Genomic DNA, 17,246 nt, shown 5'->3' with positions numbered 1-17,246 from the left:
ATATATATATATATATATACACTATAATCAGAATTAATATTTTATTAATATATATTATAATATTTTATAATATTTTTTCGAGACGTAATCAGTATACATATATATATATATATATATATATATATATATATATATATATACACACATATATATATATATACACATATAATTATAATATATACTATTTTATCTTAATTTAACTTATTCTGACAATACAATCTTAGAATGCATAATAGAAATTTCTGATATTCTGATATTTTTTGTAATATATTTCTTATTTTATACAGATTTCTTATTCTATATTTAGTATTTTTAGTATATTTTTAGTATTTTTAATACTCTTTTAATATAATTTTTTAAGTTAATATATTTTTTAAGTTAATATATTTTTAGGAAAACTATAACTATTTTTTTAGTTTAAATTGTGCTATCGATAGAACTTTTCACTTTTTTATATTGTTCCAATATGTACCTGAAAAATATATACATCTCATCTTAATAATGGTTAATATTATTATATAATTAATAATGTACAATAAATATGTCTAGTAATTCTGCTTAATATATCTTATAAACTTGTACGATAAAAAAAGTGCAAATATTTTAATAATTTAAAATTAGATATATGCAGCCGTAATCTCGTGTATTATTCTCAGATTTCTTAATTATTCAAATTTCCCATTTTATATTGTTTTTTTAAATTTTATTATATATTTAATTGGTCACGTGACAAAAGTAAAAAAGAGCGAGCGAAAAACAGAATAAGCCACTAATATTTTCATTACGCGTATGCATCATTAAAATAAGAATAAAAATCATGAAAGAAAATCTTAAAACAAAGAAAAAGCTTTGTTCCTTAGAATACATAGAAAAAAGTCAGATTATAGACTGATTTTTACTTTTGAGCTGTACATTCTCCTATCCAGTCAGATGCATCAATCATCATATGGAATAATCGTTCTAAATATTTACTAATGCACATCGTAATCGTATTTTCTGAGTGATGTTGAAGCAATGGATGATACACATCACGTTGAGTTATGCTATTGCTGCAACTTTCAATTTCTTTACCAAATATCTTCCATACCTAGAAAATTTATATCTGCGTTAATTTATTAAATATATTATTATTGTATTACATAATATTTTTTATTATTTTTATTATCTAAATTAAATATTTATTATATTATTATATATTTATTCGTATTTTTTATTGCAGAGTAAACAAAAGCTTTGCATTCTTATCTTTACTTTTCCTTGTATGAGAAATTCTTTTCTCACCTGTACCCATTTTGTTGATAACGTCTCTCGCAAGGATGATCTATATTTAAAATGTTGTAAAGCATAAATAGCCTCGATACCCTCCTCGATGGTTTGGACTTCTTCAAATATTCGATCGATCAGATTTACAACCATATTCTCCAATTCTGTTACAGAATCTCTAAACTTCTGCATGTTTTTTAGCCATGTGGAATTTGTAACATCCAGGATGTTATCACGAACTAGTTTGACTTCTTCAAGATTCTCGTAAAATAAATTCTCTATTCGACGACAATAATCCTCATGTTCAGTACCCTTTGGACCGCCGATTATTCCTACTTTATTACGCCTATAAAAATTTTGTATATATATATATATATATATATATATATATATATATATATATGTATGCAAAATAAAAAATATAAAAGATCTACGATATAAAAATATTTTTCTTCTGTTTTTATGAAAAATTTTAATTTCCATTTTTATTTGTACGTATACTCTTTTTCTTGTGAAATATGAAACATTTTGTTAGATGTATTAAGAAATAATTTATAATAAGTGTTCTGATATTATATATATTTTTTTTTAGCTTTTCTATATCATAATTAAATTAAAATAATGAAAAATTTTGATCTAAGATATTTATGATATATAGTATTATATGTAATATTCTATTTTTATGTCCTACCTTCCAAACACAATTAAAGCATTGCATATCTCAATGACATCGTAACATCTTTGTGTGAACGTATCGACGTGTTTAAATACTAATTGTTCATTTATTTGCCAATCCCTATTGGATTCAATGTGCGTAGTTATGCTCGTGACCTGTAATTTAACCTGTGTTTTTTTTTAAAGACAATAATTTTCATAAATTTTTGTGTTAAATTTTTGTGTAAATTTTTATGTAAATTTTGAATGTTTAGAATTTGAAAATAAAGTACAAGAGATATATTTTTCTCATTATTAGAAGTGAAACACGATTCACATTATCGATTACAAAATGCTTCAAAAATTTAATAATATTTCAGAATTAGCAAAATATGAAAAAAAATGTATATATTGGAAGACTTTTTGTAAATTTAATAGACGATCTAATTTGTGGATAATTGATAAAATCGGTTACATAATTCTTGTAAAATCCGACAATTTATTCGGTCATTATTATATATAAATATATTAATTTGTAAGTTTGAATACTTTATTGTATATGGTTCTGTATGTTTCACAACAAGAGATACATTTCTGAAGTAAATTTATTCCATTTTTTGCATCGCCTTCTAGTATTGCTTGTAAATCCACATAGTTCTTACACTGTTGCACTATTTGAGTGCTTATGGTCTTACAAAGTATCTCTATGTTGTGCCTATAAATAAATATAATTTTTTTTATCTGTCAATTTTTTAATTATAATATATAGATTTTTCTTCTAATTAAGATTTTAATAATTATGACATTATGAGGTATATTTTTTAATGAAATAATTGAAAAAAAAGTCTAATTATTATAAAGTTATAAGTATCTTGACAATATATGTATTAAATAAGTGATATACTAAAAAATCATACGATATGTTATAAAACGGACATTCCGTCCAGATAAACAATATCAAGAGCAATATCTTCGTTATAGGCTCTTCGATCTCATTCGGGCATTTCAAATCATTACAGGCCTTCGATAAGACTTTCAAATATGCTACATTGGATGCAGCTTGTTCTAATCCTTCATGAAGCTGTAGAATCAAATGTTGAAAAGAATCCACGCTCGGTGAATGAACATTCTCCAATAGACGTAATATTGATTGAATTTCCTCACTCGAAAGTTGATCGTGCAAAGAGCACAAATTAAAATCTGCAAATAAAATGTTTAGACCTTCTTTTAAATAAATAATTTAATAAGTAAATTTCTAGTTAAGTATTTAGTGAGAAAAAGAACAATACAAAGAATGATTCTCTCTTTCTTGAGACAGATAATAATTTTGTTTTCTTCTTCTATTTTTTAAATTGTAGAAATTTAAAATGATACAATCAATTGCTTACGATATAAAATATAAAATATATGTAATATATATGTATGTAAAATGCAAGTCTATATTCGAAACTAACATATCGCTCTCCAATGTTGCAGCTCATCAAAAATGATTCCTCCAGTTGTACTCTTGAATGTGTTCGCTAATGCTTCTCGTATCTGTTTGATCCAATACCGTACAATCCCTTCAAATCTATCTATCTGGGCCTTTTCCGATTCTCGCAATTCATTAGAAATATACTGTCCATCTTCCTCGGATAAATCCGGTTTTTTGTCTCTCGGCGGTGCTGCGATATCAGGCAGATCTTCTCGAGGCACATAAAGCTTAGTCAAACCCAGTGGTTTGTAAACCCATTCGGTTAAACACATTAAAAAATTATGCAAATTGAAGAACAGATTATTCTTGATAACTGCTTTCGTTAAAGAACAATATTCTTGTACTTTTTGCTTCATAATTAATGGTAATTAAAATAAGTAATTTAATAATTTTGAAATATAATCAGTATTATCATAATTAATTTAAAGAATTAATAATTTTATATATGTCGTAGGCAAATAGTTATTTTAGAAAAATAGCTTTTGACTAGACAAATGCTATCTGCCTGGCAAGTGCATGCCATGCTATTTTCCTAGGCAAATGTTATTTGACTGAACCGCTGTTCGGCAAATGGTATTTGTTATAATTAATAAGGTAATTATTATTACTAATTATTATTACTGCATTATTATTACTTATTGCGGTATTTATTACATACGAATTTTTTAGAAGCGTTAAAGTAATAAAAAAAAATGTTATTTTCAAATTCCAATTATAATAATTAAATCAAATATTTTACAGTAGGATACTTTCTGGCCACTCGCCGCTGTTGACGGCAGCAGGTGCGTACATATTTTCCATCGCTTTCAATATGCACATCATCACGTTACGATTGATGCTGCCGAAGATGACTGTAGCGTGAAAATTATCGACGGTGAACACGTGCCAAGGTGTCCTCAAGAAATATACAAATTCACTTTGACCATTTTCCGGTACACTTAACCGTGCTCTCAATGTATCCATCTCAAAATATATACTCAATAATGTGAAACTTGGATTTTTGAAATACTCGCGAATAATTGTATGACAATCTTCTTTCCAATCGGAATCCTTAATCAAAGGAAGCATCGTAAGATCTTTTACATATTGTACCTGGAATTAAAGCGTTGAATATAATATTAGTAAAATATACCATAATAAGCATTTATGAGAATTATGAGAAAAATCTAATTAAGAATTAACTTTAAAATTTAATTAATTTTTTATCTTTTTTTTAAAGTTATTTATAGCAAAAAGAATAAAAAGAAATTATATAACAAAAATGCATCAAGAGTTAATTTATTATTTAATGTGGATATTATTTATAAATTGTAAATTTAAATTATAAATCTAATAACAAAAATATATTATTAAACAATTAAATCTTTCTAGTCTATGTCAAAAAAGGAAAAAAAGATCGAACCATACAAGTTTCATTATCAAAGAGTATGGAAGTAAGCATTTTAAAAATAAAAAAAGATAAACTACAAATATAAGAAATAAAAAATAAAATAAAAATATAACATAAAAGTTAAGACATAAAAATTAAGAGTGACAAAAAATATCATGTGCATTACAAAATCAGATTCTTTTTATCGAATTGTAAATAAATATTGTATATATATTTAACAATTTATTAAATTTTATATTTATTTTTAAGCTATATTTTTAAGCTATAAAAAAAAAAGAAATATAAAAGCATTTAGTAAATTCAGAGAAATAACCGACCAAGTTATTTAAATCCTGTTCATCAAAAATCGGCTTAACTGGTTCGGAAAGAAGTTCCTCTTCGGTTTCTGAACTTTCTGAAACATCGCAAACACACAGCTGTATATATGACTAATTTTTTTTCTTTTTCACGATGACTTAATTCGTTGATTTAGACATATCGCTAAAAGTTCAAAAAATCGAGTTTGGAAAAAAGAACCTTGTCGATCAAAATCTTCTTCGTCCGTGTCCATGTCCAAAAATTCTCGATGAGGATCACTCAATGATTTTTCCGTTTTCTTTGATTTTTCCATTCTTGAATCTCTTTCGATCAACGTATCAAAAACAATATAATAATACGAGACCGAATATTTTATCAACAATAATGAAAGACAATGAAAATGAATTGAAACGTAACGATTCGTAACAGAGACACGTTGCCAAGTGATATTGTATCGATAAAACGGGCAAGCGGTCCCTTGTGGGATTTATAAAATTTCTTTGTGCACAATACCGGTTATGAAGATCATTACATCAGATTAATCATTTCTCGAAACTGGGAAGATCAATAATTGCGTAAAATAACATTTAAATATGTAATTAAAGTAAAAATATTGTTTTTAATATTTACAATACGCATTTTATTCATCTACAATATTTATTGCTTTGAATTTACAATTTCAGCACGGAATTCGCAAAAAAATTTACCAAAATATAATGCAATTCGCATGTAATAATATCTAATATATATATATGCAATGTTACCGAAACAGCTTTATAAGAGATACTCGTGATAAATTTTTATTGACAAAATTTACTTTCAGACAATAATAGTCGCGAAGAATATATAGAATTATTCTCCCTCTCTCTTTTTTTCTCTCTTGAATATTACCGATCTTGAATATTACCGATCAATAATACGTTTCGCAATTAATCATTAATTTTAAAATCTATCAACATATACAGTATCACATATACGCAGTATACAGTAATATACGAAATATCGAAATAAGCGAAACAATAAACTAATCGCAGTAATTTGCTTGTTTCATATTTATATTTTAACAATGAGAGATATAAAATATATGGAAGTATTATTAATTGTAATTATATTATCGATTATACGAATATACGTTTCTTAGATACGATTTGAAGCAATAATTCACGATTTTTAAGTTGATCCTCACGTTTTTTTATCTTATCGTATATATTATAAATTTGATATTTCTTGAAGTTTTGGAAAAAACTGAGTACCTAAAACAAAATTTTCAGCATTTAGTAATTTATTCTCTGACTATAAGAATCTAACGCGACATTATTTCTAGCGTAATTAAGACAAGATACAATAGTAAATATATGTCATATAATTAAATAAATTTAATAATAAGAAAATATAAGGTATTTCTATTTATAAAATCTGTATCTTATGCAATCACTCTTCCAGGATAATTAATGCTTATTAGTGTATATAATGTTTAGTGTGTATAATGTTTTTTTTTCTCATAATATTATTTATGAATTTTATCTAAAATAAATTATATTGTGATATTTGTCAATAAATTATTTAGTCTCGCACTATGAAAATTTAAAACATAATTTCTCATTTTAATAAAAATAATTATCAAAACGTAATATGTATTACACACACATATATATGTATATATCAGAAATTGAATAACTGATAATAAGTAAGCATATAATTCGTGATACTTACCATATCAAGTTTTTGCTTAGAATATATATTATTAATAAGAATGATTAATGCTGCTGGCATTGTGACTTGACTAAAAATAAAACAGTAATATATATATTAGATTTCTATGTATATGATATTACAGCATATTTTATGAAGAAACATATTATACTTGGGCATTATATCTTCAAAATCATATAATAAATTCCTGAATGTTTGAAGCTGCTCTGTACTATTCGCAATAGTAAAAACAAAATGTCTTAATGCATATTGAATTATTGTACGATTATATGCTTCGAAAGATATAGATGATTTATTATCAAATACATTGTATTGTGGAAACTTATAATCAAGCTCAACGGCATCATCTTTTGTATAAGATGTTAATATATAATTGTTTATCTCAACTAGATGATTTGGGCAAGTTAGAAAATACATAATTTTTGCATTATTTCCTTTTATTTTATTCAACATTTGGTGCCAAGTAATATTGTCTGCTGTCTGCAAACCATAACAATAAGTCCATTTCTTCCACCACGGCGAAAGTCTACGATATTGGAAAAATAATTTATTATAGAAGTTTATAAATTTATTAGTTTTGTATCTTAATCGAATAACTTATGTATCATACATTTTTTTGATTATCATGCAAAATATAAAAAATTATAATTATAAACATGATATAATCGTAATTATATAAAGAAAGTATACTTTGTGGAGATTTCGAGATGTTGTTTTAATTGATCGTTGGCCATTTTTAGGCAATTAGACAGTTTCAGTAAGCATGTCCATTGCACAGCTTCTTGCCTTAAAGCTTTAGTAAAATCATCATCCGCCGGTTTTTCTTCGTATTTTATAATTTGAAGGAGTCCACTCAGCATTTTATTCAATTCTACCTAAAAGCCATTAAATACAAAAAATTGTAATTGATTTGCATATTACATCAATATATTTAAATGTTTAATATTTAAAATATAATAAAAAAATATAGTTTTTGCTATTTTATTTAGATCAAACATTTCAACATTTTTCATTGAGATCAAAAATTTTTATTTTTAATCTAATTAAGATTAAAATATACTAATAATACTAATAACACTTTTTTAGCTATATATATTTCAATTTTTTAGAAAATTATCTACTTGTTTATAAGAAGCTAACATTTTATATGTAATAATGTAATATATAAAATATTTTTATTTATATACAAAATCTATTATTATTTACTTTAATATAATATTCTCCTTCTCTTAGAAATGAAAAGCAATTTGACATGTATTGAATGGCTTTAAACATAGGATACCATGCTATGTAATCTGTCTCTCGCGATAGATATTTTGCAAGTTTCCAGAATATTTTAGCTTTTAATTTATTCAATAGCAAAAAATGAAATGCGTCGTCGATGATTTGAGCACGATTCAAAACATGTATTTTTCGATAATTCTCACTGTTCAGATATACAGTAATTTTTTTCCAATTTTCATCTTCGTAGTTGATACGATAATATCCTGTGTAATAAATAAATTATATGTATTAATAAATTAGAGAATCAAGTTGCAAAAGAAAAGTGCTGTATAAATTTAAAAGATCCATTAAATGTCTTTGACAATATTAAAATTATTGTAAATATTCAAGATTTTCATTAAGAGTTTAATTCTGCTTATCCATAAAATTTGTTTATCAAGATTTACCAGTTTGCTGTATGTTAAATATAATCCAGCCATCCTCTCTGTATGGCAAGGACAATATAGAATAGTGATTATATGGATATTTAAACGGTTTCTTTGGCGGTTGCAACCAAAGAAGTGGCGCAGGAATATTAAAATTTGAATCTGTCTCTGTGGTATAGCTGACAGGAAACCACCGATTTTCATTTGGTCCATCAAGATTTTCTATTGATATATTTATGCTGCCTGAATCATGATGTAATATATTCAACACAGGATATCCCTTTTGCTTTGACCAATAATACAACATATCTTTTATATCACATGATCTTGGATGTATTTCATCATAAACATTTTTTAGAGCTTCCCAGAAATTATCGAAATGATACTTCCTAAGCACATAAAATTTAGAAAATTTAACATTGTTGATAATTAATTATTAACATAAAGGATAGCATCAAAAAATAAAAAATTATTAGGCATCTTTTTTTCTTTTAAGTATATATCGAAAAAAGAATGGAAAACAAATATATTTCCAAATATATTTAAAAATATTGAAAAGAAATGAGACATTAAAAAAAAATAAAAATAATAATAAAAATAAAAATAAAAATATTTAAGCAAATATTGAACGTGACAAAATAAAAATATAAATAAATGAAATAAGCACAAATAAAAATAAACATAAATAAACAAAGATAAATATAAAAAATCTGACTTTTAATAAGAGCAATAATTAAAAACGAAAGTGATTCCGCAAAAGAATTTTGATAGAAATCAAAATAATAAAAAAAAAAAATTAATAAATGCAGAAAAATAGAAGTTATAAAAAAAGCCTTCGAACAAAAAATTGAAAAATAAAGCAAAAATGAAAAAAGATAAGAAAGCTACAAGAAACATTTTATAAAACATTTAATTATTATATTTTTTATTTGTAAGAGAGTACATCTAAGAGAGTATGTAGAATTATATTATATTATTATATTTGACTCACTTCCTATATAAATATGAATGGATACCTCGCCAAAATGTATCTATGCCAAATGCATGTTGCAACATGCGAAGTATAACGGATGCTGTAACAATTTATATTATAAAAGATACAAATAAATATATCCAGAATAAATTTATCACAATATTTTTTAAATAAAGTTTACTAAAAAATTTTAATTTTAATTTTAATTTCAATATTTATGTGTATGTATAGGTATATAAATATGTATGTTTATATATATATATATATATATATATATATATATATATATATATATATATATTAGATGTGTGTGTGTGTGTGTGTGTGTGTGTGTGTGTGTGTGTGTGTGTGAGCGCGTGTGTGCGTGCGCGTGCGTGTGTGCGTGTGTGCGTGTGTGTGTGTGTGTATGTATTAATAAATATAAGATAAATTTTTTATTTTGAACGTTTTCTATTTTTTTATTATTTTAGAAATCTTTATTATTTTTTTATTATTTTTTATTATTTTAGAAATTTTTAAATGATTGTATAATCATGTTCAATAAATCATACCTTTGACGTAATTAATCATTTCAACCGAGACGGTTTTGCCTTGAGAAATAAGAGGCAACATCCTATTATCAATATCAAAATGAAGGGATTCATGGTGAAATTGGACTACGTATAAATCTAGTATGCGAGAATTTGGCAAACTCTAGAGAAGAAAGTTTCATTATGATAGTATAAATATTCGATTAGAAGAAAAGTGCAGTTGTATCAACAAAGCATTATTATTATATTGTTAAATGAATCTTTATTCTTTATTTTTTTTCATGTAATATAGTTTCATATAATATAGTTTAAAAATAAAATGTTTTTTTTTTTAAATAACATGTAATTTATTCAGATTAAACGTTAAACATCTTCAAAATCATTTAAAATGTATTGTCACATACAGATTTTTTAAAAATTATTTTTATTTAAATATATATGTTTATATGTATATATATATATATATATATATATATATATATATATATATACAGGGTGTCCGACAATTCGCGATACACCCTTTAAGGAAAAATAGAGAGTGTTATTTTGAACAGAAAAATCCTGTACCATTTTTTCTATAACGCTTAATAAAAGAGTTATTACTGAGTGAAGTCTGGCCGATCTTCAGCCGAGCGCACGTCGGTGAGCCATCATAAATATCTGAGCGCTCACGCACACTACCAAGCGCGCAGCTCACTGCCGTGCGTCCAGCTAAAGATTGGCGATGATAGGCCAGACTTCACTCAGTAATAACTCTTTTATTAAGCGTTATAGAAAAAAATAGTACAGGACTTTTCTGTTCAAAATAATACTCTCTATCTTTCCTTAAAGGGTGTATCGCGAATTGTCGGACACCCTGTATATATATATATATATATATATATATATATATATATATATATATACACATATGCACGCGTTTTTCTGACTCGTTTTTATGTAAAAAAAAAGAAATAAATAAATAAAATAACCTGATTGAGAGTATGCGTTGTAAAGAACATAGTAAAACCTTTACTCAACCATGAGTTAGGCCACCAAAATGGATTGCCTACACTCTTAAACCGTTCTCGTATTATTGCATATCCTATTACGTGCATCACATTATATTTGCACCCAATAGAGTTGCTTTCCTCATTGTACGCAACATCTGCTTCACTAAAATCATTTATAAAAAATAATTTTTGTAATTATGTATAAAAATTTTTATACAAACATATGTACATACAACATGTCCTCACACAGAAAAAAAGTTTAATATATAATAATACATTCATTGTATTTTAAATAGCTCAAAATTAATTCGCGTATTAAACAGAATATATGTTCGCAAATCATTATATACATTATGTTTAATTTTAAAAATGTCGCCAGTAAATAAATTAATAAACAAGTGTTTATACGACCAAACTGGCAATTTATTGTTTGATTATTATATCACGACGTTTCGACCACAGTTGATCTCAGTATTCCAAACATAGTGGTTGACACAATGTCAGTTTGACATTTCGATTTTTCTCTTTCTACTTTTTAATTATAACTTTCACTTGATAAGGACCAAAACCATATGGTCGAAACGTCGTGATATAATAATCAAACAATAAATTGCCAGTTTGGTCGTATAAACACTTGTTTATTATATACATTATCAGACGAAGCCGCATTCATCATTGTTATTGTCAGTTTATAATATCAAAATTATAAAAATATGCATGCTTTTAAATTCTAAACATCAAAAATAAACTTTATCTTTTAAATTGTATTATATTTGTACAGATTATATTTTTAATCAAACTATCAATTTAGACATGTAAAAATATGCATAACTACTGAAATTTTTAATATCAAACATTATATTTTTTATTTCAATGAACTAGTATTCTTTTTTAACATGTACTTACTTATAAAGAATAATTCCCAAATTCACCATGCTACTGTTTCGCTCTTCAAATTTCGGAATTATAATATAATCTACTTTTGGAAATTGTTGCAAACGCTTCCATTTTTGTTCCAAGTATAACGTGATATTTTTAATAATCGTCTGTGCAAATTGCAAAGAACTTATTGATCGTTTGTTGTAGCATATGCTAGCAATATCGTCTTCATGAATAAAATTGCGAACAAAATTAGTTACAACAATTGATATAAGAGAAGGAGACAATGCAGGAGTGCTATTGAAATATGTCCATTGCATGATATCTTCATTCAAATTCTGGTTAATCCTGGGAATGGATATTGCTCGTATCGGCATGTTTGATAAAACCTTAAAACTTTCAGAATGTTGTATAGAAATACTGAAGGTAGTCTTTGACGAGTCCCAACACGGAAACAATCGTCGAGCCCATATTGGCTGGAAAAATGTTGCAGACAACCATCTATGGCATTTAAACAATGTGCATTAAATAACAAAAAATAATAAAAAAAATTTAATGATTATTAGTATAAAAATAAAAAATGCAGAAACTGAATAATATATTTATACAAATATGCAATTCCGCGTAAAATAATAAAAAAAAGCTTATATTTTTTTACCGTATTATTATTTTATATATTTTAATTACATTTTTATATACTGTACAATTATATTTTTGCAATTTATATAACTAACAGAAAGTTATAGAAATAATATTAAAAAAATGTAATATTAAAGAAATTTAAAATATCCAACAGGTAAAAAGCATTTTTTAATATTCAAAATTGTCATTAATATCTTCAAGTTTCTTTTACATTTAAATTTTATAATAAAAGTAATATAAAATAATATGAATAATAAGATTATGAAAATATATAAAATAATAAGAAAGAAAAAAAATAAGATAGAAACAGGATAGAAACAAATATATAATTATATTTGTATTTTGAAAAATTATATATGAAAATAAGAGTATGTATATATTTAAATAATATATGTTTAAATATTTTATCAAAAATCTTATATAGGATAATTATTTTTTTTTTATTTGTTTTCCTATAAAAAATCAGAGGATAAAAAAAATTCTGCTGACCGTTAATAATCTTTAGTGGACCTTAAAATACAAGAAAATAAAGCTAGTTGTTAGAAAAAAATATTTGGTTATCAAGGAGAATCAAATTTTTTGAAGAATTCAAAATATCCGATTTTATCCTACTTTCCCTTATATATACGTAATTAAAATTCTATATACATATTTCATAGCATAATGGTTAGAAAAAATTAATAATGAATGATGTTTATATATTATAATAATATATATTTAATAATTTGTATATTTTAATAGTTACATTATTTCCTCTTCGCTAAAGTAGATAATTCGCTGAAAGCCTCCATCAAACATAGAACTAGTATATCTTATATTCAGAATGTAATGTCCTGGTGATAATTCTTCATTAAAATAAATGTTGAGCATATTCCTATCCTTATCATACAAATGTCCGATTATATTATAAATCACAATTGTATTTTGATTAGACAGTGGAACTATTAATTTTGATTGCTTTATGATTATTTTTTCTGAAAACATGCTTATTTTGTGCGTCGCTTCAAGAATTGTGATGTTAATCTCGCATTCGCTGATGAAAGTATTTTCATGAACATTTAATATAAGCTTGATGTTATAATGTTCCGGCATTATGTTGTTTAATGATTTCAATGCATCTTCGTCGGGAGAATAAGCTGTCGCGACGATGAATGTTAGAATACCATTTAATAACAGTACTAGGCGTGCCATTTCAATTCTATCAGTAAAGAAATTATTAAAAAAGATATAAATAAAAAAATAATATAATAAAAAAAAATATTAAAAAAATAATATAATAAAAAACTCTTCCTATTGCGTAAAAAAAGAAAACAATTTAGCATTCCAAATTTTTCTTATGATAAATTTTTCTGATACAAAAATTCATATTAGAAAAAATAGCATCTTAGTCAAAAGTTATCTTATCAAACTTTTAATTTAAATGACAATTATTTTTCGCAATTTTTTGATCAAAGTGATTTTATCGTAGTTGAAAATAGTTGAAAAGTTTTAAGATGTTTAAATGTAAATTAAAAATATAAATTAACAATAAATTATCAATAACAGCATATTAAGAATAAAACGTTTTTGCTGGGAAGGTTTTTGCTTAAGAAAACATAGGGAGAAAAGAATTATCTTAATTAATTCCTAACAATTGCTAACAAGTTTGTTACATTATTAATGTGCTTTGAAAATCACACGTTGTGTATTTTTTGATTTATTGTGCTCTTTGATTTTTGATTTTTATAATTGATATAATTTTATTTATTTATTCTGTATTAAATTTATGCATTCAAATCATGGCCGTCATTAAAGAAATCTTCATTTTTATCTTATTTAAATATTTCTAAATATATATTTATTGTACATAAACATGTTAATATATTTAATCAAATTAAGTTTGTTTTATTTCGTTTATATTTATTATAACATATATCTTCTTTAACAAGAAAAATTAAAATTCATTGTTTATTTGTTGTTATTATATCTAGTTTGACCTAATCTCAGAAAAGTTTTTTTATCATATATATTTATTACATACAAGAAAAGTATAAAATAAAATGTATTGATGTTACTAAATATTTTTATATATACATATATAACACAATATATAATACTTATAGTGTATAAATTACATATTTATTATTTAAACTTTATATATAAAAACTGTCTTTGCTCGAATTTAAAATTTCTCGGTTTAGAATAATCTCTATATGATATTGTATGATATATATACTGGAAATCGTCTATATTAAAATAGATTGAGATCATCACATTAATAATATTGATTGAGATCATAGATTAATGATACTAATAATGAGAAATGATTTCGAAAAAAAAATGTTGAAAAAATAAAATCACGCTCGTCATGCTTGTACTTTGATATTATTTCAAATATGTTCAACATGTTGAATTTTTAAAAAAAGATATATATATTCTAATATTAGGATGACTTACTTATATAATAAAACTGTGCACTTATTAAGATGTTTTTTTGTAAGAATTGACGCGTTGCAATTAATTTATTGTTGCCACAAACCGTTAATACCTGAATAATATATATATATATATATATATATATATATATAATGACGATCTTATTTCTTTAAAAGATCAACAAAGACTAACAATCCAAACAGAAAAAGGCCACAAAGTTTAAAAGATTTTAAAGATGTTTAAAGGACAATATTTAATATTATTATACGTAGTCTCATGTAAACAACTTGCAAGGTTAAAAAATATCTTATTATGAAATAAATAATCGCAACAATTGTGAATAGTATGTATTATTTTAAAATTTTTCTCGAGAAGCTTATGTATGCACATAAATAAAATTATAAGATTATATTTTATATTCTTAGCTTTTTTTATAAGCATTTCTTTCGCACTTTATTGGATTGCTTATGTAAAATTAATACAAAATATCAAAGAAAAATTAAAAATGTTTTACATATTTTTTAACTTGGAAATGATTTTTTTTCCATAGAAATAGCAAGATGTGTATAGAGTTTTCAAATAATGAATTAAAAATAATTTTTTGTTAAACGAAGTTTAGAAAAAAAAATAGATGAAAGAAATGCATTTAATTTAATAAATTAATTTAATAAATTATATATAAATATATGTATGATATACACATCATGCATTCTTAATAAAGACTTTCTCATGAGATTTCAAATTTTGTAAGATATTGCTATATCATTAATTATTTATGTAGAAAGAGTATGATTAAAAAGAAATATTTTCATAACATCTGTCTGTATGCATTTCATTTAATACAATTTTTAATGTTCTTTTTCAAAATAATATAATTAAAATATTGCATGCATTTTCTTTATACAAATTTGTATCTGCCTATCCAATTTTGCACTAAGTTGTTTTGCACTAAGTTTGTACTAAGTTTATTTTTAAATACACATCAAATCAATATATTGAATGATGTGCTTCTATATCTTTGGACATTTTTTAGTTTTATGATATATAAAATGACAAAGGCAGATTTTTTTAAGTATTATTATTAATATTGCATATATATATATATATATATATATATATATATATATATATATGATTTGTGAACTATATTTGCATCCTATTATTAAAAAAAACTATTATGATTAAATATTATATAGGAAATATTATATAGGATACTATACTATTTTCTATTGAAATATAGAACTTTTACAACAAATCTTATTATAGTGAGAAATTTAGAAATAATAGAGACACATTGCCAAGTGATATTGTACTGAATTGATAAAACGGGTAAACGGTCCCTTGTGGAATTTAGAAAATTTTGTACAATATAATGATTATAAAGATCATTACGTAGATTAATCATTTTCCGAAACTGAGGAGATCGATAATTACGTAAAAATTGCATTCAAATATGCAATTAAAGTAAGAAAATTATTCTTAATATTTAGAAGTACAACGCATTTTATTCATCTACAATATTTATTGCTTTGAACTTACAATCTCAGCGCAAAATCTGCGAAAAAATTTGCCAAGAAATATTGCTTATAATGCAATCCGCATGCAATAATATCTATTATACATATATATGTTTGTGATTTGTAGTTTAGCGGTACCATTTTTTAAGCGAAATGTATATTAACAAGACTTTTTGCTCTTGGGGGAACGTCCCGCTAATTTTTTTTATATTTTGTATAGTATTGGAACTGTCTCGATAAAACCCTTTTGAATACTATGTATTTTATCGATGCCTTCTCGTATTTTATGTCCCTGTAATATACAATAGATGTATTACTATTATTTTTTTACTATAAAGTAATTTATAAGAACCAGTGCATAATAGAGAATCAATTTCAGATAAAAGAATGTGATATTCTTTATTTATTATTCTTTTTATTCTTTATAACATTATTTTTATTCCTATATATAATATTATATACAATATTTTCGTATGATTTAAAATAACTCGTATAATTAATATTATTATTCAAAAGTTTAATAATAAAAAATTTGGAAAAATTGTAATTTATTAATTTATCGTTATTAAAGAAAAAAATTAAAATTATAATTTTTTTATTTAAAATCTCATGTACATCACGGCATGGTGAGATTTTACATGCGAAAAAATATAGTAGAATTATTAATTTTTTTATGGATAGTATATCATATTTGTAAAATACAAATATATACAAAACTTATATATAAATAAGATATTCTAACAAGGCAATTTTCTACATTGCCTATTGCATATATGACAGATATCCTAACCTCGCGTCACTGTCTTATTATCTTATTATCGTGTTTATAGTATCAATTATGATACGTTAAGTTTTCGA

General features: G+C 24.1%; 2 protein-coding genes across 2 annotated transcripts; both read right to left on the bottom strand.

Annotated features, from left to right (window-relative positions):
- Positions 1-352: 352 nt before the first annotated feature.
- LOC126858415 (dynein axonemal heavy chain 2-like) lies at positions 353-5,607 on the bottom strand. Its single transcript, XM_050608704.1, has 11 exons — positions 5,592-5,607; positions 5,298-5,555; positions 5,099-5,175; positions 4,141-4,483; positions 3,372-3,704; positions 2,835-3,117; positions 2,467-2,632; positions 1,955-2,094; positions 1,282-1,609; positions 900-1,087; positions 353-472 (listed from the first exon to the last, which is right to left on the bottom strand). The coding sequence occupies exons 1-11, from the start codon at positions 5,605-5,607 to the stop codon at positions 418-420; spliced, it is 2,187 nt and encodes a 728-aa protein (XP_050464661.1). The 3' UTR covers positions 353-417.
- A 111-nt stretch (positions 5,608-5,718) lies between these two features.
- Positions 5,719-14,968, bottom strand: LOC126858416 (glutamyl aminopeptidase-like). Its single transcript, XM_050608705.1, has 12 exons — positions 14,893-14,968; positions 13,202-13,654; positions 11,842-12,315; positions 10,915-11,098; positions 9,965-10,106; positions 9,432-9,513; positions 8,462-8,829; positions 7,998-8,278; positions 7,482-7,666; positions 6,943-7,317; positions 6,792-6,861; positions 5,719-6,331 (listed from the first exon to the last, which is right to left on the bottom strand). Exons 2-12 carry the CDS (start codon positions 13,645-13,647, stop codon positions 6,197-6,199), a joined length of 2,742 nt encoding a protein of 913 aa, XP_050464662.1. The 5' UTR covers positions 13,648-13,654; positions 14,893-14,968; the 3' UTR covers positions 5,719-6,196.
- Positions 14,969-17,246: the final 2,278 nt, after the last annotated feature.

The sequence above is a fragment of the Cataglyphis hispanica genome, chromosome 25, assembly GCF_021464435.1.
Source record: "Cataglyphis hispanica isolate Lineage 1 chromosome 25, ULB_Chis1_1.0, whole genome shotgun sequence".
Classification (NCBI taxonomy): Eukaryota; Metazoa; Arthropoda; class Insecta; order Hymenoptera; family Formicidae; genus Cataglyphis; species Cataglyphis hispanica.
This window is presented reverse-complemented; position numbering and strand designations above follow the sequence as displayed.

Excerpts from the sequence above, each read along its gene's own strand:
- LOC126858415 (XM_050608704.1), bottom strand. Across the intron at positions 3,705-4,140 it reads CAGCGGCGAGTGGCCAGAAA|TTATCAAGAATAATCTGTTC; the intron begins GTATCCTACTGT and ends TAACGAAAGCAG. Across the intron at positions 473-899 it reads GGAGAATGTACAGCTCAAAA|GTACATATTGGAACAATATA; the intron begins GTAAAAATCAGT and ends TATATTTTTCAG.
- LOC126858416 (XM_050608705.1), bottom strand. The coding sequence starts at position 13,647 with ATGGCACGCCTAGTACTGTTATTAAATGGTATTCTAACATTCATCGTC. Across the intron at positions 8,830-9,431 it reads CATTCATATTTATATAGGAA|GAAGTATCATTTCGATAATT; the intron begins GTGAGTCAAATA and ends TTATGTGCTTAG. Across the intron at positions 8,279-8,461 it reads ATTTAACATACAGCAAACTG|GATATTATCGTATCAACTAC; the intron begins GTAAATCTTGAT and ends TTTATTACACAG.